Source organism: Rhinatrema bivittatum, chromosome 12 (assembly GCF_901001135.1).
Source record: "Rhinatrema bivittatum chromosome 12, aRhiBiv1.1, whole genome shotgun sequence".
Taxonomy (NCBI): domain Eukaryota; kingdom Metazoa; phylum Chordata; class Amphibia; order Gymnophiona; family Rhinatrematidae; genus Rhinatrema; species Rhinatrema bivittatum.
This window is the reverse complement of record NC_042626.1, coordinates 83,794,460-83,821,061: the sequence shown is the minus strand read 5'-3', so window position 1 is coordinate 83,821,061 and position 26,602 is coordinate 83,794,460. Positions and strand designations below refer to the sequence as shown.

Genomic DNA, 26,602 nt, shown 5'->3' with positions numbered 1-26,602 from the left:
CCATCAGTCTGGTTCCTCCCTGGTTAAGGTGGAGCCCATCCCTTCGGAAGAGACTTCCCTTTCCCCAGTTTCTAACAAAACTGAATCCTTCTTCCTTGCACCATCGTCTCATCCATGCATTGAGACTCCAGAGCTCTGCCTGCATCTGGTGATCTGCGCGTGGATCAGGGAGCATTTCAGAGAATGCTACCCTGGAGGTTCTGGATTTAAGCTTTCCACCTAAGAGCCTAAATTTGGCTTCCAAAACCTCCCTCCCACATTTTCCTATGTCGTTGGTGCCCACATGTACCACGACAGCCGGCTCCTCCCCAGCACGGTTGCTATGGGAGTAGGAATGTGTCTAATTAATGTCCTTTAAATGTATTAGTGAATTCACTATATGTCTAGTAGTGGCCTACATAGGAATGATCAAACTCTCAATAAGGTGTTGTTGGTTTTTTTTAAAGTGGCACCTGCCTATAAATTAAAGGATGAGCTAGGGGGTGGATGGGTGACGGGTGGGAGGTTTGGAAAATACAAACAGTCTAACTTCAGTTAGTCAGCCAGAGTGACTCACTGCTCTCTTGATTAACAAATGTTGGTACCTAATCAAACCAAATCACACTAACTCAACACTTTTCCAAGGTGAGTAACTGAACTGAACTTTTCAACCTTTTTACTTAGGTATACACTGCTCCTAGCTTATTTCTAGCTTCTGGCTACTTTTTTTTTATATTTATACAAACACTCTAACTTCTGCTTACTAGCTGCCTTACAGACTTTTAAAAATAAACACACTACTGCTTACTAGCTGCCTTACTGACTGACTATTTAAAAATACAAACACACTTACTACTGCTTACTAGCTGTCTTACTGAATGACTATTTAAAAATACAGTCTAACTTCTGTTTATTTGCTGCCTTACTGACTATTAAAAGCACAAACACACTAAATAATATTACCAAATAGTTAACTTTGCCCCAATACTTTTAAAAAAGACAATAGAGATGTGAATCGTGTGATCGATCGTCTTAACGATCTATTTCGGCTGGGAGGGGGAGGGAATCGGATCGTCGCAGTTTGGGTTTTTTAAATATCGTGTAAATCGTGTAAATCGAAAATTGGCACACTAAAACATCCCTAAAACCCACCCCAACCCTTTTAAATAAATCCCCCACCCTCCCGAACCCCCCCAAAATGCCTTAAATTACCTGGGGTCCAGTGGGGGGGAGGGGAAGGGGGAGGGCGGGAAAACCGGCACACTAAAACAACCCTAAAACCCACCCCGACCCTTTAAAATAAATCCCCCACCCTCCTGAACCCCCCCAAAATGCCTTAAATTACCTGGGGTCCAGAGGAAGGGTCCCGGTGTGATCTTTTACTCTCGGACCTCCGTGCGTTGTAGAAATGGCGCCGGAGCTACCTTTGACCTGTCATATGGCCGGCACCATACAGTGTATGGCCGGCACCATTTTCCGTACGGAAAAACGATTCGACTGCAGGAGGTCGTTCCGGACCCCCGCTGGACTTTTGGCAAGTCTTGTGGGGGTCAGGAGGCCCCCCAAGCTGGCCAAAAGTCCCTGGGGGTCCAGCAGGGGTCCAGGAGCGATCTCCTACGCTCCTGACGTCGGGGGACAAAAAAACAAAATGGCGCCGGTGCTACCTTTGACCTGTCATATGACAGGTCAAAGGTAGCGACAGCGCCATTTCTACAACGCACGGAGGTCCGAGAGTAAAAGATCACACCGGGACCCTTCCTCTGGACCCCAGGTAATTTAAGGCATTTTGGGGGGGCTCGGGAGGGTGGGGGATTTATTTTAAAGGGTCGGGGTGGGTTTTAGGGTTGCTTTAGTGTGCCGGTTTTCCCGCCCTCCCCCTTCCCCTCCCCCTTCCCCCAATTTACGATTTTTTAACGATAAATCGGGGGAATTGTTATTGTATCGCGGCTCTAACGATTTTTGATGATTTAAAATATATCGGACAATATTTTAAATCGTCAAAAAACGATTCACATCCCTAAAAGACAATGTCTCATTAAAAATCAATCAGGGTCTTATCTAAAACATAATATTGTACCAACCCTTATTGAAAGTTTAATCAACCCCTTGTAGGATACTAGCTGATTAATTACTAAATTCACCTGTAAATTTAAAGTACTCTCATTCCAACTCCCTTAGTATCCTAAACTTAACTAGGAACTCAATAATACTAAGATGAAGGCAGCAGTCCAGCAGCAAAAGGGGGGCTTTCCAGTCTTTTGCATTGAGTGTCACATGTATGATTTTTTTACCCGCCGGTGAGAGATTGTATGTGTGCACTCGGTGCAAAGAGCTCCTGGCTCTCAGGGAACAAGTCCGATCTCTGGAGGCTAGAGTAGCAGACGTGGAGGAGCTGAGGGAGACAGAGAGGTACATTGACGAGACCTTCAGGGACATAGTAGCCAAATCCCAAATCCATTCTGGCAGCCCCAGTGCTGCCATGGATCAAAAAGGTCTCCCAGTAGGAGAACATCACCCTGGTGTAGCAGGAAGTGATCCTGTAGCAAGGACCTGCTCTCCAGGTGATGTATTGTCCTCTCGCACTGAGGACAAATCTCCCAGGGCTACTGCCCAGGAGGGAAGGGTTAGGCCGGCCATCATAGTTGGTGATTCGATTATTAGAAATGTAGATGGCAGGGTGGCTTGTGGACGTGAGGACCGCCTGGTAACTTGCCTGCCTGGTGCGAAGGTGGCAGACCTCACGCGTCACCTAGATAGGATTATAGACAGTGCTGGGGAGGAGCCGGCTGTCGTGGTACATGTGGGCACCAACGACATAGGAAAATGTGGGAGAGAGGTTCTGGAAGCCAAATTTAGGATTTTAGGTAGGAATTTGAAATCCAGAACCTCCAGGGTGGAATTCTCTGAAATGCTTCCTGTTCCACGTGCAGGTCCCCAGAAGCAGGCAGAGCTCCAGAGTTTCAATGCGTGGATGAGACGATGGTGCAGGGAAGAGGGATTCAGCTTTGTAAGGAGCTGGGGAAACGTTTGGGGAAAGGGGAGACTTTTCCGAAAGGATGGGCTCCACCTTAACCAGAGTGGAACCAAGCTGCTGGCACTAACTTTCAAAAAGGAGATAGAGCAGCTTTTAAACTAGAACAAGGGGGAAAGCCGACAGTCACTCAGCAGTGCATGGTTCAGAGAAATGTATCCTTGAAGGATACTAATGAAACAGGAGAAGGAAGGCAAAACGATTACCGTCATGGTTAAAAGGTGAGGTGAAAGAGGCTATATTAGCCAAAAAAAATCCTTCAAAAATTGGAAGAAGGATCCATCTGAAGAAAACAGGATAAAACATAAGCATTGTCAAGGTAAGTGTAAAACATTGGTAAGACAGGCGAAGAGAGAATTTGAAATGAAGTTGGCCATAGAGGCAAAACTCATAATAAAAACTTTTTTAAATATATCCAAAGCAAGAAACCTGTGAGGGAGTCGGTTGGACCATTAGATGACAGAGGGGTTAAAGGGGCTCTTAGGGAAGATAAGGCCATTGCAGAAAGACTAAATGAATTCTTTGCCTCCGTGTTTACTAATGAGGATTTTGGGGAGATACCAGTTCTGGAGATGGTTTTCAGGGGTGATGAGTCAGACAAACTGAACGAAATCACTGTGAACCTGGAAGATGTAGTAGGCCAGATTGACAAACTAAAGAGTAGCAAATCACCTGGACCAGATGGAATGCATCCTAGGGTTCTGAAGGAACTCAAAAATGAAATTTCTGATCTATTAGTTAAAATTTGTAACCTATCATTAAAATCATCTATTGTACCTGAAGACTGGAGGGTGGCCAATGTAACCCCAATATTTAAAAAAGGCTCCAGAGGCGATCCGGGTAACTATAGCCCAGTGAGCCTGACTTCAGTGCTGGGAAAAATAGTGGAAACTATTCTCAAGATCAAAATCGTAGAGCATATAGAAAGACATGATTTAATGGGACACAGTCAACATGGATTTACCCAAGGGAAGTCTTGCCTAACAAATCTGCTTCATTTTTTTGAAGGGGTTAATAAACATGTGGATAAAGGTGAACCGGTAGATGTAGTGTATTTGGATTTCAGAAGGCGTTTGACAAAGTCCCTCATGAGAGGCTTCTACAAAAACTAAAAAGTCATGGGATAAGAGGCGATGTCCTTTCGTGGATTACAAACTGGTTAAAAGACAGGAAACAGAGAGTAGGATTGAATGGTCAATTTTCTCAGTGGAAAAGGGTAAAACAGTGGAGTGCCTCAGGGATCTGTACTTGGATCGGTGCTTTTCAATATATTTATAAATGATCTGGAAAGGAATACGAGTGAGGTTATCAAATTTGCGGATGATACAAAATTATTCAGAGTAGTTAAATCACAAGCAGATTGTGATACATTACAGGAGGACCTTGCAAGACTGGAAGATTGGGCATCCAAATGGCAGATGAAATTTTTTTTTTTAAATTCTTTATTTATCAATTTTCATATATACAATTACAAAATTATTGCATATTGAAATCACTATGAGTTGTTGTCCTTACAATTATTTAAACCAAACAACACAAGAATAACCTATTAATTATTTCAACATCTCATATACATATCAATCAAAACGGAGGGGATTTTAGCCATATTCATATGGGAGAATTAAAGGAAACACATAATAATAAGTAAACCATTTGGCATATATCTATACCTCTCTTTATTTCTAAATGGAGACCGGGGAAGAGGTAGGCACTCTCAACTGATCTAGGAAACTTTTTAGTTGGTCAGGAGCAAAAAATATATACATGTCTTCTTGTCATTTTAATATACATTTACAAGGAAAACGAAGCACAAATGTAAACCCCAATGATATTACCTCTTGGCGAAAGGCTAAGAAAGCTTTTCGCCGCAATTTGTGGAAGATGCCAAATCTGGAAAGATTTTTATATTCTTATCATAAAAGGAAATTGGATATTTGTTGAAATATTTTTTCATTATTTTATTGACATCAGTAATAGAGTTAAAGGTTACTAAGAGTGTTCCCCAACTGATTATATTTGTGGAAGAATCCTCCAAGAAATTTGATAAATCTCCCTGAAACATATCATTTCTAGCAATTTCATTCTTAATTGGAAGATAATAACAATTATTTATAGTTGGGGATTGCTCCAAAGAAAAAACCCAGTTGTTCAACCATAAACTTTTTAACGGTAATAAGGGGATCTTCTCCTATAATCTTAGGAAAATTCAAAAACCTTAGGTTGAACCTTTTGGTATTGTTCTCAAGCATTTCAATTCTTCTATTCAAAGCTTCCCTATCTTTTACTACCGCAGCCTGAAAATCTAAATATTTCCTTTCCTGATTCTCTAAATACTTTATTCGCTCATTGGTTTCTTTTAACTGAGTTTGATTGGTAAGAAATTCCTGATGAGTTTTGTCATGTAAAGTATCCAATTTCCTTTCCAAGCCCTTTATATTCAACATCATGCCGGCCATCATATCCCACAAAGAGTCCATAGTTACTAGTTCTGGGCGAGCCGGAATTCCTGTTAACTGGTTAATAGGCGTAGATATTCCCTTCCCAAAACTTGGGGAAGCCACAAACAATTTCTCTTCTTCCCCTTTTAAATTTAAGGGGTTAGATAAATTGTCATTTCTTTCCTCCGAACTATCACTGTGGGACTGAAAACTACCCACAATTTGTTCAGAGTCCTCATTGTTATCCACAGTTTGTTCAGGAATACCTTCCCTCAGCCTTTGCGCTGGTGGAAGCCCGATGTTGGGGCTTAAGGAAGCCTCTTCTGCAGGTACAGGGGTTCCTCCCTGAGCCCCTGACACATCAGATTCCTTGGCTCCTTTAACTAATGGTATAGGTGAGACCATAAAGTTGGTAATCTCCTGTTGCAAAGACAATGGTGAGGGGAGAGCAGGAAAAACTCTTACCCTACCCTTACGTTTAGGAGGCATAATATCGTTTTACCAATAACAAGAGATTATCAACTTCTCCTCTGAATGCCAAACAAAAACTAAGCAGGCTGATAGTCCCGAGTAGAGAGTAGAGGGTTAAAGATCTTACTTAAAAATGTCCGCTTCTGGCGAATCCGGCGAAGCCCACTGACTGTGCGCGCCCCTTTAGTGCGCGCGGCTTCAGCGACGCGCCGGCTCTGCCTCGCGCCGCAGACCGGTGGTTCTTATTCGCGGCTTCCGGTCCCGCCTCCTGCCTCGCCCTCCGGCGGCTCCGCTCAGCCAGCTGAGCACCGATCAACCTCCTCCGTGCTCAGCTGTAGATGGTAAGTGGCTGAATCTCTCTCCTGCTCTCTCTCGCCCTCGGGTTGCAGTAAGCAGAGCGGGGGGTTCTTATTCGCGGGCTTCCGGTCCCGCCTCCTGCCTCGCCCTCCGGCCCTCCAAGCCAGCAGCTCTATTACTTGTTCAGTAATAGAGCTGCTGGCTGTCCCTGTCTCAGCCAGGTCCAAGCTGTGTGCTGTCAGGTAGAGGTAAGAGTGTACAGCATTCATGGTGGTCTAGATATCACAGTGAAATGCACTCTCCCCTCTGCCTTAGCTAGCAGTGCTTGCATGTGACTGTGGCACTGCTTGTACAGGCTGAGGATGACCTTTCTGCTAAATGTGGTTCTGGAGGGAACTTTGTAATATGGAACTTCGACCTTCAGAAAACGCTTGAAACCCACATTCTCCACTAATTGCAAGGGCTGTTCATCAAGGGCAATCATTTCCCCAATGCTCCTGGTTACAACTTTTGAGGCTGCCTGCCTCCTACCCCAGGTTTAGCATTACCGCACTCCACCCCATTTCCTCCATGGTGGATTGTCGCTTCTGACACATGTCAGGGGGTTGCTGGCCACTTTACACTGCTTGGAAGGGGTCCCTTGACTGGTACTGCCACCATCCCCAGATGTCAGTAATCTTGTTGGGTGTTGCCTTCTTCACATCCCATTACTGTCTAGACCAAAAGTCAATTGGGGACGCCACACTGGGAAGAGCCAATCCTCACATCATTAACGACAGAATTTGGTCGACAACCACCACATTCAGATCACGCTTAACAGACAACTTATTAACAGAGCGTGATCGACAGCTTGGGACTCCCATAACAGCATGGCTAATTCAGCCCTGCTATGGATGGGAAAAAGCAAGTTTGCTTACTGTAAATGGTGTTTCCATAGATAGCAGGATGAATTAGCCATGCTGACCCACCCTCCTCCCCTGGTTAGTCGACCTTTCAAAGATAACACAAGCTTAATTACAGAATGAGGAGAATCTGTTACTTTCCTGCGCGGGAACCCTCGCGGCAGCCGCAGAGGGAGAAGAAGCTCTGACCTCTGCTTGGGGAAGCTCCACCTCCCGGGGACCTGAAGACTGCTCCCGTAACAGCATGGCTAATTCATCCTGCTATCTACGGAAACACCGTTTACAATAAGCAAACTTGCTTCTCATTGTTTTTTACATTGGTGAAAAACAAGTGCATATCTCTAGTACAGAGTTGCCCAGTACTCATGATTTAGGGATGCACTGAACCCCATTGTCATACCTGACTTGTAGCCTTTGATTGAACTATTTTCCATAAATTTTCTAATCCTTTTTTTAACCCAGTTATAGTATTTGCTTATATGACAATGAATTCTATAAGTTTAATTCCATAGGTGTGACATACTTTGCATTTTAAACCTGCTACCTGAGAGTTTTATGCTCCTAGTTCTTTTATAATGAGATTTAGAGGTTTATTCAGGGGCAAAGATTGTGAAGTTTTGCTGTTGTTGATTGTTGAGATTGTGTACGTTGAGCTCTTGGTTTCCCTCTTCTGCTCAACTGTTGTTGCTGCTGTTGAGGGCGCTGGTACGGTTGGTAAGTAGTGGCCCGTATGGTTGATAAGATCTATATGGTCGGCATGGATATTGAAGCCGTTGTGAGGGACCAAAAGTGCGCCATGAGGCTGAGTATTGAGATGGACCCGTAAGAGATTGAACAGCAACTGCTTGATCCTTTAATTTCGTTACTGTTTCTTGAAAATGGTCTCCGAAAAGGTTGTCATCCGTGCAGGGAAGATTAGCTAGTTTTTCATGAAGATCTTCCCGTATGGCGCTGGCTTTAAGCCAGCCATACATCTGGCTGCGATCGCCGTAGCGGAGGCCCTTGTTGTATTTTCGAATCCTTCGTAAATGGAACAAAGCAAATGCCTAGTACACTCTTCCATGTCTTGAAGAGGACGTGGTACAGAATCTGCTGTGGAGACCGGCATGTCTTTGGTTGCTTGGATGCACTCATAAAGGTATTGCACCATATAGAATTGGCGGTGCTATAATCTACCCGTGAGCATGGCATTCTGATATATCTTTTTTGCGAAGTCATCCAAGCACTTATTGCGAGCAGGTGGGGCAGATGCATGTAATTTTGACTTCTTCACCCACTGTATCGCCGACTCTACCACGTTAGGTGTGTGTGGGAGTTGTCGTGTTGAACAAGATGTTTTCTGCATTTTGTGTTTGAGCTCTGTTTTTCTGGCCATGGCTGATATGGAAAAAGGGGTTTTCCAAGATTTCTCCCTTACTTAGTCAAGAACTGGTTGTGGAGGAAGTGAGGTTGATTCGTTTGGAGCATCAAAGATTTTTAGGAGACAAAAAGTTTCCACTCTGGGATCAGGGGGTTTTTAGGTCTCTAGATGTAGAATTGCTCCCATCTTATCTAAAAACTTGGGATAAGATAAGTCTTCAGGAGGTGGGTATGGCTCCTGAGGTTGATCTGGCGGGTCAAATGGAAACCCCGTAGAAGAGGGACGGTGAGGAAGATGGTGAGTCCATGTCCCATGGTGAATCGGGGGATGTCAACAGGTATAGGAGAGTGACGTGAAACAGGAGACCATGAGGGGGTCGGAGATGGTTGTTTTGTAGGCCGTGGAGATTCCGGAGAAATGGTAGGCGATTCGGATGGCATTGAGAAATTTGTCTGCAGGGTATCAAAAAAATCCTGATAATGCTTGAGACAACTGAAAAAAGGCTTCCCTTGTCGGAGGTGGCATGACCGGACGATTAGGAGGAAGAATTGGTACTTGCGAGGGTATTTTGTTGGCTTGCAGGTGAGCTGATTCCTTAACCTTCTTTGGAATTGTCTCTCTTTCCTCTAGAGGGATTGGTTGTTGGTGGTGTGAGGAATGGGAGTGAGATCTGAATGAACTGTCAGATTGACTCCAAGAAGACCTAGTTGAGGGGTGACAAGTGTATCACTTCCCTCTCTGATGACGAGCTGGATATGTCAGTCCGTCTTGTTACTGATGAAATGGGACTCTGTAAATAAAAAGGAATAGACTTAGTTTTTGAGTACTTGCCAGGTTCTTATGGCCTGAATTGACCACTGTTGGAAACAGGATGCTGGGCTTGATGGACCCTTGGTCTGACCCAGTATGGCATGTTCTTATGTGAGGCTGAGTCTGTTTATCAACAAGCGGCTTCGTTGTCTCCCTGTGTTTATGGGAAACATGATTGCCTTTTACGTTTAGAATCTGGTTCTGATAATTCCGATGGACTTTGTGGAGTCGTGAGGTTACTTTGCGTCGGTGTAGATATTGTCTGCGTCGCATGCTTCCTCTTATGTTTCGAGTGTATTGTCTGTTGCGTTGAAAGAGTCGACTGAGGTGTCTCGTGTGCGTTCACTGACATTACTTGCGTCAATGTCGAATGCATCGGTTTCGATGCAAGATGTGTCGACTTGGGGGGCTCCATGCATCGATCTCGACTCCTTTTGCGTCGTTCTTGACTTCCGCGTCAACGTTGACTCTTTATGCGTCGGTAGCGACGCTCCATGTGTCGGCTTCGAGATGGTATGTTGCGTCAATTTGTGTGTCTGAGTCGAGGATCCCGGCTTCGACGCCGAGTGCGTCCACACCTCTTTTGCCGATGCACCCGACACTGCTTCGGCCATTTTTGACGTCGACGTTCTCGGCGCAGATATGGAAGTTAACTTGTCTCCCCTATGCACCGAGGGGCTTGGAGAAACTCTCTGCCCCATGCCGAGATTTTCGAGCGGGCTTCTTTTTCTTTCCTGGTGGATCTTTCCTTTTCTCCAGGCCTGGAGATTGTAGGTTCCACCGAGGCCACTCGTTTTATTGATGGGGCCTGTCTCTTCTCCGGTCCTGGTGAGGAGTGAGTATCGGATGGGGGGGCGGGTGTAAGAGCCCTCTCTTACCGATTTTAATCCCGGATTTTCTGGGCCTGTTGTCACTGGGCCCCTCGGTGACATCTTCCCACAGTGTTGGCAGTCACCCTGAATATGGTCGGACCTAAGCACCTGTAGCATAAATCATGTCCATCTGTTATGGACATGATTTTGTCACATATGCAGGGCTTGAACCTTGGTTGCCTGCCCTGTTTTTTTAGACATCTTTTTGAAAAAAGAAAAGATCTTCTGAGGAGATCAGAAGCTCCGCGCACAGAAAAAAACAGACTGAGGAGAATCTGTTACTTTCCTGCGTGGGAACCCATGCGCAGCCGCAGAGGGAGAAAGCTCTGACCTCTGCCTGGGGAAGCTCCACCTCCTGGGGACCTGAAGACAGCTCCATAACAGCATGGCTAATTCAGCTCTGCTATCGATGGGAAATGGAAGAACTTAAAATGGCCCTTCATGAAAATAACTTGAAAATCTTTGAGCATTTTTGTATTTGTTAAAAAAAAAATAAAAAATGTCCGAGCCCAGTTTCACTCCACAACAGGAAACTTGGGGCCTGCCTAGGCTTAGTAAAGCCCAGCTGGAGCCTCCCTAGGCCCCACCAACAAAAACATTGTCAGTGCTAGGGAGGTCCCCAGCTCCCACTTACCCTTTCCATGATGGTCTCCTGGTCCAACAGGCAGGAGCAATCTCCACTCTCTCCTGACCTACAGTACATTTAACAATGAAGCTGACTGAAGTGAGGCCAGGACCGCAGTGATTTCACTTCATCACCTGTCTCAGGTGCCATTATGTTGTACAGTTGTACACTGAGTTGGCTGTCCATTCATGGTTGGGTAAGCAGTATAGAGATGTTTTAAGTAAACTAAATAAAGCAAGAGATACATTGTCATCCCAGAATAGGAATTTTTTCCTGATGACACCACCCATCACAGCATGGTATGCTTTGCCTCCAAATCAGAATCCTCCAGTTTTACAAACATAATATATGTCAAGAAAGCACAAATTATGGTAATAAGCATTCATAAATCAATAACATATTGATTAGTGTCTCCACGCCATGCATCAAGTATTCATTTATTTTACATTGGGACTGATTCATGGTTTTTTTTATAAGGCTGCCACAGACTGATTAAAGTGAGTTTGAGGGGAACTTCAAAGGGTGTTAAAAAAAAAAGACAGATAGAAGGCATTGCAAAACAGTGTGCAGTTAAGAACATAAGAAATTGCCATGCTGGATCAGACCAAGGGTCCATCAAGCCCAGCATCCTGTTCCCAACAGAGGCCAAAACCAGGCCACAAGAACCTGGCAATTACCCAAACTCTAAGAAGAACCCGTGCTACTGATGCAATTAATAACAGTGGCTATTCCCCAAGTATAATTGATTAATAGCCATTAATGGACTTCTCTTCCAAGAACTTATCCAAACCTTTTTTGAACCCAGCTACACTAACTGCACTAACCACCTCCTCTGGCAACAAATTCCAGAGCTTTATTGTGCGTTGAGTGAAAAAGAATTTTAAGTGAAAAGAATTTAAGTGAAAAAGAATTATAAGAAAGGTGAAGTAGTGCTGGAAGATTTTCTGCCAGTGACAACCCCCCTGCTTTGAGCATACAAAGTCCAGCAACTGCTGACTGGCATTTCCTTTCTACATTAGCAGTGGAGCCCCATCAGTCTTATGCATCAGTGCAGAGCTGCTGTCTGCAGGGTGGGAGTGTCAGTAACTGAGTTGTGTTTACTTGCAGCCAGAGTCTGTCTGATGCTGCCAGCACATTTTCTTTTAATAGTTTAATAAAAAATTAGCATAATTGACAAACATCTGTATGATCCTGAGTGGTGCAAATTTGGCACTTGGAAACGAGAGCTTAAACATTATTGCTAGGAGTTTAATGTTGTTTTAATTCTTTTTGGCTGTGTGCAGTGAAATAAACATGCAGTGCTAATACTTTTCGGACGAATCTAATTTGCATTTTTCCCTTTGTTTATGTGAATTTGTGACTACCCCAGCAATTCATCAAAGCAAAAATTATTTTAAAATACTTTTTGGTCTTGAAGATGAACTGAAGGTGAAAAGCTGGAATCTAACAGTCAGTCTAGAGCCAAAATCTGAGCATTCAGTAATATGATCTCACATCTCAACTGCTACAGGGGTGTAAGCACTGCTGTGGTGGGGTAAATTCATTGCAGGGAGGCAGCACAGCAATATGGTGAATGCTTTGCAGGCAGAGTAGATGAGAAATGCTAAGCACAATCTTGTAACACTGGATATGTTTTTCAGGAATATAACATACACAGCTGGTGGATTGGTGAGTGAATGGGGAGATTGGGATAGTTCCTAAGGAATATCTGATGACTGCTTTTGAAGTGGAAGAAATATGAATTAAAGATAGGATACTGAACATTCACTCAAAGAACTCTGCAAGAATGAACAGTCCTTTACTGAAAGCTCCTGCATAATGTGTATCCCTACTTTTGTTCCCTTGAGAAACATTGAAGCACCTTCTCAGTCAGTCTTTAACACAAACCCTAAAATAAGAAGTAAACTATAGCTGGAAATACTATGAATGCAAAATATTCTGAGGATAAGAAAGGATATAGGACTTGGGCCTGAGTTATCAAAGTTTTTTTCTATTCTGTCCCTATGGGAAAAGCCCACAATAAATTGGTTGCCAATGTCAACAAGAAATAATGAAGAAAACTGACTTAGGCCTAGATTCTTCATTCCGCTATAAATATAGCGGAATGAAGAACCGTGGCCAGAAAAGGGGCAGGAGGGGGGCAATAGTGTGTACCCCAGCCGCATTGCAGTGGTGCATTTTCACCCACTGCGGTTGTGGCTGCGATAATGTGTAAAACATTATCGCCCGCAGCTCAACCGAGGCCAAAATGTTTTAAATCCCACCCAAACCCCTCCCCTTTCCCTCATTTAAATGTTATCGTCACAATGCAGTGGTTATCGCACACAATAAGGCCCTAACACACGCGATAATGGCCCATAGTGTTTTGAAAAATGACTGTTAGTTGGGAGAATGTGCTATTCCTGGCATTTTCTGGCATTCCTTGAGCAAGCTACCTAAGGGTCACATTTCACTGCAATCTCAGATTATATCTGATAAAGGTACCCAAGTGGTCTCAGAAGCCCACATAAACTGTATAACACATATTGGACTAATGGAAGGAATCAGTTCTTGGTGCTGTGTTCTCAAGACTGCAGTCTCACAGGGAAAGACCCGTCACCAAGCTAACCAGGGCCCCTTCGCATGACGCAGCCACTCACTAGAGGCCATACAAGAGCTTAGACTTGCCCGGTGGTTGCCCATCTCTTCTGATGAACTTGCTTGGGTTCTCTGCCTCAGTCTGTAGTATCTCAAATTTATTCTTGGTCTCTGCATCTCATTAATGTAACAGATGCATTCTTAGCCTCCCTCTGGCTGCTGTGTGACAGGTGTATTCGTGAGGCCTGTCTCGGTGCAGTCTCTTGGGACGCGCTGCTCTGCAGTCATAGAAACACAGAAACATAGAAATGACGGCAGAAGAAGACCAAATGGCCCATCAAGTCTGCCCAGCAAGCTACGCACTTTATCCATTTTTTTCCCCTTTTTCTCTCTCCCACCTGTTACTATTGGCTTCCAGTACCCTCCAGCCCTAATTCCCCTCCACCCAATTTAGAGAAGCTTTGAATCTGCATCCAAGTGACATCCAGCTCAATTGGGGGTAGCAACTGCTGTAACAAGCAGGCCACCCCCTTGTCCCATACTCTTACCCACCCCTGTTTTTATTTATTTTTTTTTTTTTTGGAAATAGCAGCCCTCCAGCCTTCCGCTCCGTGAAGGTGGAACACCAACTACTGGCCACTGGCATCCCGCTCCGTGAATGCCTCTGTGGCTACTGCCACTCCGTGCAGTGTTTGAATGCCTCTGTGGCTACTGCCGCTCCGTGCAGTGTTTGAATGCTGCTGTGGCTACTGCCGCTCCGTGCAGTGTTTGAATGCCTCCATTTTATTCACGCCCTCTAGACTTGATGGATCCACAGTGTTTATCCCACGCCCCTTTGAAGTCGTTCACAGTTTTAGACTTCAACACCTCCTCCGGAAGGGCATTCCAGGCATCCACCACCCTTTCCGTGAAGAAATACTTCCTGACATTGGTTCTTAGTCTTCCTCCCTGGAGCCTCAGCTCGTGACCTCTGGTTTTGCTGATTTTTTTCTGACGGAAAAGGTTTGTCGTTGTCTTTGGATCATTAAAGTTTTTCAAGTATCTGAAAGTCTGAATCATATCACCCCTGCTCCTCCTTTCCCCCAGGGAGTACATATTTAGATTCTTCAATCTCTCCTCGTATGTCATCCTATGAAGATCCTCCACCTTCCTGGTCACCCTTCTCTGTACCGCTTCCATCTTGTCCTTGTCTCTTTGTAGATACGGTCTCCAGAACTGAACACAGTACTCCAGGTGTGGCCGCACCAAGGATCTGTACAAGGGGATAATCACTTCCCTTTTCTTACTCGATATTCCTCTCGCTATGCATCCCAGCATTCTTCTGGCTTTTGCTATCGCCTTGTCGCATTGTTTCGCAGACTTCATATCATTAGACACTATCACCCCAAGGTCCCTCTCCTGCTCCGTGCACATCAGCCTTTCCCCCCCCATCGAATACAGTTCATTCGGATTTCCACTCCCCATATGCATGACTTTGCACTTCTTGGCATTGAATCTCAGCTGCCATATCTTCGACCACTCTTCCAGTTTCCTTAAATCCTGTCTCATTCTCTCCACTCCTTCCGGCGTGTCCACTCTGTTGCAGATCTTAGTGTCATCCGCAAAAAGACAAACCTTACCTTCTATTCCGTCCGCAATGTCGCTCACAAAGATATTGAACAGGACCGGTCCCAACACCGATCCTTGCGGTACACACCACTTAAAACTAGAGATGTGAATCGTGTCCTCGATCGTCTTAACGATCGATTTCGGCTGGGAGGGGAGGGGAATCGTATTGTTGCCGTTTGGGTGTGTAAACTATCGTGAAAAATCGTTAAAATCGTGAGCCGGCACACTAAACCCCCCTAAAACCCACCCCGCCCCTTTACAATTAAATCCCCCACCCCCCCCGACCCCCCCCCCCCCAATGCTTTAAATTACCTGGGGATCCGGCGGTGGTCCAGAACGGCGGCGGTCCGGAACGGCCCCCCTCAATAGAATCGTGTTGTCTTCAGCCGGCGCCATTTTTCAAAATGGCCGCCGCAAAATGGTGGCGGCCATAGACAAAAATGATTCGACGCAGGAGGTCGTTCCGGACCCCCGCTGGACTTTTGGCAAGTCTTGTGGGGGTCAGGAGGCCCCCCCAAGCTGGCCAAAATTTTCCTGGGAGTCCAGCGGGGTTCCGGGAGCGATTTCTTGCCGCGAATCGTTTTCGTACGGAAAATGGCGCCGGCAGGAGATCGACTGCAGGAGGTCGTTCAGCGGGGGTTCCGGACCGCCACTGAACGACCTCCTGCAGTCGATCTCCTGCCGGCGCCATTTTCCGTACGAAAACGATTCGCGGCAAGAAATCGCTCCCGGAACCCCGCTGGACTCCCAGGAAAATTTTGGCCAGCTTGGGGGGGCCTCCTGACCCCCACAAGACTTGCCAAAAGTCCAGCGGGGGTCCGGAACGACCTCCTGCGTCGAATCGTTTTTGTCTATGGCCGCCGCCCATTTTGCGGCGGCCATTTTGAAAAATGGCGCCGGCTGAAGACAACACGATTCTATTGAGGGGGCTGTTCCGGACCGCCGCCGTTCTGGACCACCGCCGGATCCCCAGGTAATTTAAAGCATTGGGGGGGGTTCGGGGAGGGTGGGGGATTTAATTTAAAGGGTCGGGGGTGGGTTTTAGGGGGTTTTAGTGTCCCGGTTTTCCTGCCCTCCCCCTTCCCCCGATTTACGATTTTTTAACGATAAATCGGGGGAATTGGTATTGTATCGTGGCCCTAACGATTTTTTGATGATTTAAAATATATTGGACGATATTTTAAATCGTCAAAAAACGATTCACATCCCTACTTAAAACCTCTCTCTCTTCAGAGAAAGTTCCATTTACCATCACGCATTGTTTTCTGTCCGTCAACCAGTTTTCAATCCAGGTCACCACCTCAGCACTCACTCCTAAGCTTCTCGTTTTATTCACCAGTCTCCTGTGCGGAACCGTATCAAAAGCTTTGCTGAAATCCAAGTAGATGACATCGAGCGCTCTTCCTCGATCCAATTCCCTGGTTACCCAGTCAAAAAAGTCAATCAGATTTGTCTGACAGGATCTTCCTCTGGTGAATCCATGCTGCCTCTGGTCCATCAATTCTCCGGACTGTAGATAGTTCACTATTCTCTCTTTCAACAGTGACTCCATTACTTTTCCCACCACTGAAGTGAGGCTAACCGGTCTGTAGTTACCAGCCTCCTCTCTGTTCCCACTCTTGTGAAGCAGGACCACCACCGCTCTTCTCCAATCACTCGGCACCACTCCCGTTTCTAGGGATCTATTGAACAGGTCGCACAGCGGTCCCGCCAGCACATCTCTGAGCTCCCTCAGTATCCTTGGATGAATCCCATCAGGCCCCATGGCTTTGTCCACTTTCAGATTCTTTAGCTCTTCCCATACATTATCTACTGTAAATGGATTTTCATCTGTTCCACTCTCAATATGAGAGAGACAATATGAGTCTCTCTCATATTGTCTGTAAACATTGTAGAGTGTTATTTTTATTGTAGAGAGTGCAGTTTTTCATTGTCTAACCATCTCATAAATATTTATAGACAGAACGTTTATTTTTCAGAATTCAAATTACAAGCTCCAATCCTTACAACTCACATACCATCAGTGAAATTCAGTGCTTGAAATGAAAGCTTTGCAAGGGTTGTCACTTCTGTGGTGTGTTGTGGATTCTGTAAAGTCACCCAGCTCATAGGGTCAGCGGTCACTGTGAAGTAGCACTGAAATTCAGTCTACATGAGATAAGGTGAGAAAAATAGGGAATGGATTATTTGTTTTATTCATGTTCTATATATAGTATATCTTTATTTATCCTAATCTGTAGCAACATGTACTTGCTAAAAGTAACTTGAAGAGGCAGTAATAAAATAAATCCTGTGGGGTAGATTTTAAAAAGATGCGCGCACACATGGACGTGCAATTTTATAACATGTGCGCGCTGGTGTGCATGTTATAAAATTGGCGGTGTCGATTTTCTCTACATTCGCATGGCGATGCATTGGGGCCTTCCCCAGTTCCCTCCAATTTAGGAGCGGACTGGGAGGGGAACTTTCCTACCCCCTACCCTAACCTCCCTTCCCGTTCCCCTCTCCTTCCCACCCTCTAAAAAGCATTTTTACATTTTATTACCTTTTTTTTTCCAAGTTACTTCAGGGCCCGACCTGAAGTAACTTGCGCGCACCGGCAAACAGCCGGTGTGCAAGGCTCCAGGACAGCAAATAATGGCGCTGTCCCAGACCGCACCCCCCCCCCCCCCCGCCCCTTCCAAGCGGCCCAGCACTTGAGCGCGTCCTGGCCTCTTGGAGGATTCGCCCGGCGCACGTAAAGGCCAGGATTTACGCGCGTAGCTCTTGTTTGTTTATACCTTACTCTGTCCACATTCATGTTAGAACACCATTGACTGATTATGTGTTTAATGGCTTTGGAAGAACCTTGAGCACAGAAAAACTAGAAACAGGTGTGTTTTCTGGCTTGTTATTGTTACTAATGATGTCAAGCTGTGTGCGTGTGTTACAGGATAGAGTAACAGTGCTTTGTACAACATTTATTTATTTATCGAATAACATTTAGTAGTGCCCCTCCAGGAAAGTCCAGGGTGGGGTGCATAAAAATAAACATGGGAACATTCCAGACCCAAAAGCCCCACCTGCAGGGCAACATAAAAGCACTTGTCTTTTCAGGGCTCAGTAGGGTGGGACTGCATGATAGAACCTACTTAGTGCCCACTAGGTGGCAGCAGGGCTTAGTATATATATACAGCAGAATTCACAATGGTGAACGCTGCAGCTCTAGTGCCACAAACAGGATTTTCACCATTATTCATAGTAACATAGTAAATGTTGGCAGATAATGACCAAAATGGTCCAGGAGATGTCTTCTTATATTTGATCCAGTAACCAGGCTTGTAAGAATAGTGCAAGTATTCCCAACAGCAGCCCTGTTTGCTATACTCTAAGCCTAAACTAATTTACTTTTCTATCCCATTTGTAGATCATTCACAGGCTGGTATTTCTAGAGTTCACATTTGACTGCATTAATTTATTTCTTAGCATTGAGAGAGGTGGATCCACACCAGTGGGTTATACACCACTACCAGCAGATGTAGACGGAGCAAAGCTGACGTCAAAGTATATATACCCCTACACCGACAAAAGCCCTCCAGTAGGAGAATACTCCCTAATGGGGATTACGTTAAAAGTTTTGTTGTAGAAGGAGAAAAGATGTTTCTTGCTCCATGCTCCTGTGGTGATAGCTTATGGTCCCTCCCTCAGTCGAGTTTCGTGAGGTAATAGTGGAGGAAGGGATGCTAAGGTGAGGGTCGTGGTCTGGTAGCTGGTTTTTGCGAGCATGGACTGAGTTATTTAAAAAAAAAAAAAAAAAAGACACCATACAACTGAAAGACAAGCAGGTGCAGGAAGCTGAGCAAGTGTGTTAAGGTCCATCCCCTCTCCCCCCACAGCTGGAGACTGACTCTGTACTTGGACAGGATGGGCTGAGCTCAGGTAAAGAGTAATTTAAAAAAAAAAAAAAAAAGAGAGAAAGGGGAGTTTAGTTTAGGGATCCCTCTGGTCTCTTTGTGCTCGGTGCACCAAGCAGACATTCGTTCCCACCTCCAGGGGAGCTTGGGCAGGGTGGCGGGTTCAACTATTAAAATTGCCTGACTTGATATCACGAGACGACGCGTACTCTCAGTAGCCAGCCCTCTGCTCTGGAATTCCATCCCAGACAATATAATACACCTTGACAATAACAAAGAAATTAAAGAGTCTAAAAACTTGCCTCTTCAAATGCGCATTTAACATCAATAACGCAACCTAAAACCTATTGCTCTACCCAGATACGGCTTCTGTTTTTAGTATGTTTTTCCCTTTCCCCTCTCCTGGCTTTTATAAATTGTATTTTCCTGGCGTGTAGCCAGATGGACTCAGAACAAATGGGATAGTATCCGCGTGCTAGCAGTTGGAGACGGATCTGACGTCAGCACGGGGGTATAGCCCCACAGTAAGCGCAGTGATTCAGTAATTTCCGTCTCCAAAGCAGTTTGGAGTGCCTACACGCTGGTTCAGCGTGCTTTCCAAGACTACTTTAATTTTTCTCTTTTTTGCTTTCTTTCTAGATTCTTGTCTCTACTATCGAGTATTGAGCCCCGCGCTCCTTCGGGGACGTTTCCAGCTCGCCCCCGAGTTGAGCTTCCCGGGGCGCCTACCGCCCCGGGAAGCTCAACTCGGGGGCGGAGACCTGTGCGCAGAGCTGTACGCCATACCCGCGTTCCGGTGCTTCCAGGCTGGACCCCAGGCGGTCTCCGGCAGCGGGGGGAAAGGGCCGGTACCTCTCACTGCCGCGAAGGGAGGAACTGCACCCGCTACCTCGTCCACGCCGGGACCGAGGGCCTCGGTGCCACCCCGAGTCTCCCCCGGGAGGACTTTCCCCACCGGGGGGCCTACCGCGGCCCCCCCCGGTGGGAAAGTCCTCGGTCCGGCCGAACCGCGGCAGGGACATTGCCTCCCGGGGGAGACTCGGGGTGGCGCCGAGGCCCTCGGTCCCGGCGTGGACGAGGTAGCGGGTGCAGTTCCTCCCTTCGCGGCGGTGAGAAGTACCGGCCCTTTCCCCCCGCTGCCGGAGACCGCCTGGGTTCCAGCCTGGAAGCACCGGAACGCGGGTATGGCGTACAGCTCTGCGCACAGGTCTCCGAAGTCTCGAGGAACGGCGGCGTGGCAAGCCGTGGAGGAGCGGCCCTATTCAGGTATTCCGCGCCCGTAATAGGTGCGGCTCTCTTCCTTCTTGTGCGCCTATGGTATTGTTGCGCGTATTGGCTGCCACTGTGAATGTTTGCCACATACTATTGTAAGCTCCTTCTTCAATGCTTATTGCCACTGTGCGCCTGGTATATTGAGCACTTATTGCTGCCGCATATTATTGCCACTGTGCGCCTGATATGTTATGCGCTTATTGCTGCCGCATATTATTGCCACTGTGCGCCTGATATATATTATGCGCTTATTGCTGCCGCATGTTATTGCCACTGTGCGCCTGGTATATTACGCGCTTATTGCTGCCGCATGTTATTGCCACTGTGCGCCTGGTATATTACGCGCTTATTGCTGCCGCATATTATTGCCACTGGGAGCCTGATATATTACGCGCTTATTGCTGCCACATATTATCGCCACTGTGCGCTTGGTGTATTCAGCGCCTATTGCTGCCGCATATTATTATTGTTGTGCGCTGGTTCTCTTACGCGCCTATTTCTGACGCATATTCTTGCCATTGTGCGCCTGCCGTATTAAGAACCTATTGCTGCCGCATATTATTAGGCTTGTGCACCTGTGGTATTAAGCGCCTATTATTGCCGCATACTCTTACTATTGTGCGCCTGCTGTTTTCCGCGCCTATTGCTGCCGCATATTGCTAGGCTTGTGCGCCTGTTGTATTAAGCGCATATTACTGCCGCATATTCTTACTATTGTGCGCGCTTCTTTTCTTTGGTATGGACCAGCACGCAGCCACGTCCTCGGCAGCGCAGCCGCTTGTCTCCGGCATTTCAGCCCTTGGCCTGTGCTCGGTATGCCACCTTAGAGCCACGCGCAGTACTGAGCCTGATGCACTATGTGTCCAATGTGCGGCAGCAGGGGGACCCTCTGGCCTGGACCAGTCTCAGCCACAGTTTCTTGACAGTTCCCCTGGGGCTACCCCGGATTTGGGGGGCAGTCTTGACCAATCCGGCATCCCGGGGGCCCTTGTACCCCGGCGATTGGAGGCTGCTTCCATTTCCTGGGTGGATCTCTTTAAGGGTATTCATGCCTTTGTCCAAATGCAGACGGCTTCCCGTCCAGGCCCTTCTGATCCGGCCGCCCCTGTGGTTCCTGTTGTTTCTGCGGTTCCTGCGGTGGCTGCATCTGCGGCGCCTCCTGCGACCGCTGCTACGGTGCCTGCGGCTAGGGATCCTGTGCCTAGACCCTCACAGCCTTATCGGGAGCGGGACCTCCCGCCACTGGACAGTCCGGATCAATCGGACCAGGAGTTTTTGCCGGACGAGTCAGACCTCCCGGACGTGGGGGACCTCCCCCTGGGGATTGAACTTTATAGAACCATGAGGCGGTTCTTCCCTAAGGAGGACCTCTCGGACCTCGTGACTCAGTGTCTGGCGGAGTTAGATATCACTGGTCCCAGCGCTTCGGTTCCTTCGGCGCAGAACCCTCTGCTGGAAGGTCTTCGTCCTACAGCCCGCCATTTTCCTTTCTTGCAGGCGGCTCAGCAACTAATTGAATTGGAATGGGCGGCGCCGGCGGCTTCCTTCAAAGGGAGCCGGGCCCTGAAAGGTATGTACCCGTTGGCTCCGGCTCTCCAGGACCTGTTGGCATGTCCTCAGGTGGACGCCTTAATTAGCACTGTGGTCAAGCGCACTACAATTCCAGTGGAAGGGGGGACAGCCCTTAGGGAGCCCCATGACAGACGAATGGACACCATTCTGAAGCAGACGTTTGAGGTGGCGGCTTTTTCTTTGCGGATTGCGGCCTGCTGCACTGTGGTGACACGTGCCTGCTTGTCTCAGGCCAGGAGCAACGCTCCAGCGGCCGACATGGAGTCCGCTCTTTCTTTCCTCACTGATGCCGCATCGGATTTGGTTCGCACTACTGCTAAGGGGATTTCATCTTCCGTAGCCGCCAGGAGGCAGCTCTGGATCCGGCCATGGTCAGCTGATGCGCCTTCAAAGTCTCGTCTCACCAGGTTACCCTTTCAGGGCTCGTTTCTGTTTGGCAGTGACCTTGATAAGCTAGCCACTACCTGGGGTGCCTCTCCTGTGCCTAGACTCCCGGAAGACCAATCCAGAAGGGGACAGCGCTCTTTTCCACGGCCCTACAGGGGCAGGAGTTCCCAGCGCTTTGTTCCGTATAGGGGGCGCTATCAGGCGACTCGTCCTCCGGCCAGGAATCAGTCCTTTCGGACCAAGCAGCGCAAGCGGGGGGCGGGCCCCAGTCGCGCGCCACAATGAGAATTTGCCAATTCATCTGGGGTACGAAGCCATAGGGGGCAGGTTGACCCTCTTCTACCCCAGAAGGGTCGAGATTACGTCGGACCAGTGGGTCCTCGCCGTTATCCGGGAAGGATATTATCTGGATTTTCGCCTTCTTCCTCCGGACAAGTTTGTGGAATCTTCATGTCCCCGGCACAAGGAGGCAGCGTTAGAAGCTACCCTGGCGAGGCTCCTGTCCTTGAACGCCATCCTCCCAGTACCTGCCTGGGAAGTGAATTCTGGACACTATTCCATTTATTTCATGGTACCCAAGAAAGGGGGCACTTTTCGGCCTGTACTGGACCTCAAGTCGGTCAATCGCTACTTACGGGTACCGAGGTTTCGTATGGAAACTCTGCGCTCCGTCCAAGCCGCAGTCCAGCCCGGGGAATTCCTCACGGCCTTAGACCTGTCAGAGGCATACCTGCATATTCCGATCCATCCAGATCATCAGCGCTACCTGCGCTTCAAGGTTCTGGGCCGCCACTTCCAGTTTCGGGCTCTACCCTTCGGGTTGGCCACGTCCCCGCGGACTTTCACCAAAGTGGTAGTAGTGGTGGCTGCGGCCCTCAGGCGAGAAGGGATTCTGGTCCATCCCTACCTAGACGACTGGCTGATCAGGGCGAAATCTCGAGAGGAGAGCCTGCGGACAACGGACAGAATGATCGCCCTTCTGGAAAGCTTGGGCTGGGTAATCAACCTCAGCAAGAGCTGCCTATTGCCTTCCCAGTCAATAGAGTATCTGGGAGTGCTATTCGACACCCGGGCGGACACGGTCAGTCTTACGACCAAGAGACAGTTGAAGCTTCAGCAACGTATCCAGTATCTGATGAGGGTCAGTCGGCCCATAGCCTGGGATTATCTGCAGGTTCTGGGTCTCATGGCATCCACCCTGGAAGTGGTGCCTTGGGCGCGGGCCCATATGAGACCTCTACAGCATTCCCTGCTCTCTCGCTGGAGCCCCCGGCGACGGGACTATTCCACGCACCTTCCTCTACCGGCCAGAGTTCGGATCCAGCTGCTGTGGTGGTTGCAGTCCAACCACCTGAGCAGGGGGTCGGCGATGTCCTCGCCCACATGGACCTTGCTCACCACGGATGCCAGCCTAAGCGGCTGGGGAGCACATTGCGAGGAGCTCACCGCGCAAGGGCGATGGAACAGAGAAGAGTCAACGTGGAACATCAATCGCCTAGAAGCCCGGGCAGTCCGCTTGGCCTGCCTTCGGCTCGTTCACAGACTAAGGCACAGAGCTGTCAGAGTGATGTCCGACAATGCCACCACGGTGGCCTACATCAACCGGCAGGGCGGAACCAGAAGCCGACAAGTCTCTCTAGAGATCGCCCCACTGATGGTTTGGGCAGAGGCGAATCTGCAAGACATCTCCGCCGTCCCCATTGCCGGGAAGGACAATACCACAGCAGACTTCCTCAGCAGCGAAAGCCTGGATCCGGGAGAGTGGCAGCTGTCCCACACAGCTTTCCAGATGATTGTCGATCATTGGGGAATTCAGGCCATGGATTTACTGGCGGACAAGCCCAATGCTCAGGTACCCAGATAATTCAGCCGCAGGCGCGACCCGTTCTCCCGCGGAATCGATGCCCTGGTCCAGCCGTGGCCTCGAGGGACTCTCCTGTACGCCTTCCCTCCGTGGCCTCTGTTGGGCGCCCTCATCCACAAGATTCAGACTCACCGGGGCCTAGTTCTTCTAGTGGCACCAGACTGGCCAAGAAGACCCTGGTACGCGGACATGAGAAGACCTTCTACATCAAGGTCCCATTCTACACGGGGATCCAGCTCATTTCTCTCTTACGGTCTGGCCCTTGAGAGGGCTAGACTGAAGAAACGAGGTTACTCGGGGCCCGTGATTGATACACTCCTCCGAGCTCGCAAGTTTTCCACATCCCTCACATACATCCGGATCTGGAGAGTGTTTGAAGCCTGGTGCGACACTCACGACACCAATCCACATGCCACCACCATACCTATTGTGTTGGATTTTCTGAGGGATGGGCTTCAGAAGGGTCTCTCCCTCAGCTCCATCAAGGTTCAGGTAGCGGCACTGTCTTGCTATGGTCCCAGGAGGGATGGCAAGACCATCGCCAAACACCCAGATGTCTCTCGTTTCCTGCTGGGTGTCAAGCAGATTCGCCCGTCACTAAAGTGGCCTGTGCCCTTATGGAATCTTAATCTTGTTTTGGATTTCCTCATGGGATCCACCTTCCGACCCCTTTGGGGCTTGTCTCTTCGGTCTCTCACCCTGAAGTTGGTGTTCTTGCTGGCGGTGTGTTCCGCACGCCGCCTCTCTGAGCTACAGGCACTGTCCTGCCGTGATCCCTTTCTACGAATCACTCCGGAGGCTATCCATCTTCGGACGGTTCCCTCCTTTCTCCCTAAAGTGGTTTCACAGTTTCATCTTAACCAAACTATATCCTTGCCTACCACGGTAGGTTTGAAGAAATCTGAAGAAGGCCGTTTATTACGCCATCGGCAGATTGATGCCCAGGTATTTGGACGTGACACAAGACCTGCGAAAGACGGACCACCTGTTCGTCCTCCACAGCGGGAAGAAGCAAGGTGAAGCGGCCTCTCGGCCCACCATTGCCCGCTGGATTAAGGAAGTTGTCAGAGCAGCCTACGTGGAGGCTGGGAAGGCTCCACCTCTTCAGGTTCAGGCTCATTCCACCAGAGCACTCGCAGCGTCCTGGGCGGAGTCCAGGATGCTATCACCTGCAGAGATCTGTAAAGCAGCGACATGGTCCTCCCTCCATACCTTTTCCAGGTTCTACCACCTGGATGTCCAGGCCAGGGAGGACTCGGCTTTTGCGAGGGCGGTACTACATGGTCCTCAGGCAGCATCCCCGCCCTGGCTGGGAGTAAAGCTTTGGTACATCCCATTTGTTCTGAGTCCATCTGGCTACATGCCAGGAAATGTTTGGATTACTTACCTGGTAATCCCCTTTTCCTTAGTGTAGACAGATGGACTCAGCATCCCGCCCTGCTGCCTGTGTACATGGGTTCACCGATTCCAGGTAAGCCATGGCTTTTCTTTCCATGAGAGCGTACGCTCTATCCGGGTCCACGCCTTCCGGTTGTGAATGCTGGCGGTCTCCAGCCACTGTCAATCGGTCAGGGGGATCCTGTTTCTCCTTTTTACTTTTCACTGAGCGTCAGTACACACATCCATAACAGCTTTTGCAAGGAAGATTACGGAATTGCTGCGCTTCCTGTGGGGCTATATTCCCCCGTGCTGACGTCAGATCCGTCTCCAACTGCTAGCACGCGGATACTATCCCATTTGTTCTGAGTCCATCTGTCTACACTAAAGAAAAGGGGATTACCAGGTAAGTAATCCAAACATTTTAGTTCTTTTATGCTGTCATTTTTAAATGTCCTTAATTTCGGTATCTGTGAATTTTATTATGTATGTTATATTGTAAACTGTTCTGATTACATCCCAGTATAAAAAATATTGTTGAGATTACTTACCTGGTAATCTTGTTTTCCTTAGTGTAGACAGATGGACTCAGGACAAATGGGATAGTATCCGCGTGCTAGCAGTTGGAGACTGATCTGAAGTCAGCACGGGGGCGTGTATATATCCCCACAGGAAGCGCAGCTATTCAGTAATCTTCCTTGCAAAAGCTGTTATGGATGTGTGTACTGACGCTCAGTGAAAAGTAAAGAAAAAAGTGAAAACAGGCCTCCCCTGACCGATTGACAGTGGCTGGAGACCGCCAGCCTTCCCAACCGGAAGGCGTGGACTTTGGCAGAGTGTACGCTCTTAGGAAAACAAATGTCAAAGGCTTACCTGGAATCGGTGAAAACCCATGTACACAGGCAGCTGGGCGGGATGCTGAGTCCATCTGTCTACACTAAGGAAAACAAGATTACCAGGTAAGTAATCTCAACATTTCCTGGCGTGTAGCCAGATGGACTCAGGACAAATGGGATGTACCAAAGCTTTACACCCCGCCTGGGCGGGAGGCTGCCTGAGGACCATGTAGTACCGCCCTCGCAAAAGCCGAGTCCTCCCTGGCCTGGACATCCAGACGGTAGAACCGAGAAAAGGTATGGAGGGAGGACCATGTCGCCGCTTTACAGATGTCCGCCGGTGACAGCATCCGGGATTCAGCCCAAGACGCCGCTTGGGCTCTGGTAGAATGAGCCTTAACCTGTAGAGGCGGAGCCTTCCCAGCCTCCAT

At 48.1% G+C, this 26,602-nt stretch overlaps 1 protein-coding gene across 4 annotated transcripts in view; it reads right to left on the bottom strand.

The window, feature by feature from the left end:
* The window catches only part of SNX11 (sorting nexin 11), a 313,669-nt gene that overhangs the window by 16,942 nt on the left and 270,125 nt on the right, over positions 1–26,602 (bottom strand). The window contains exons 7-8 of one of the 4 annotated variants that reach the window (XR_003852224.1): positions 16,989–17,118; positions 13,079–13,640 (exon numbers count right to left, since the gene is read on the bottom strand). Coding sequence is in view for 2 of the 4 variants with exons in the window: in XM_029573708.1 (XP_029429568.1) it covers positions 17,091–17,118 (28 nt within the window). In the remaining 2 variants the exon portion in view is untranslated. Of the gene's footprint in view, positions 1–13,078; positions 13,641–16,947; positions 17,119–26,602 lie in introns of those variants that run through there. The other 3 variants (XR_003852223.1, XM_029573708.1, XM_029573706.1) reach the window with 3 other exon arrangements.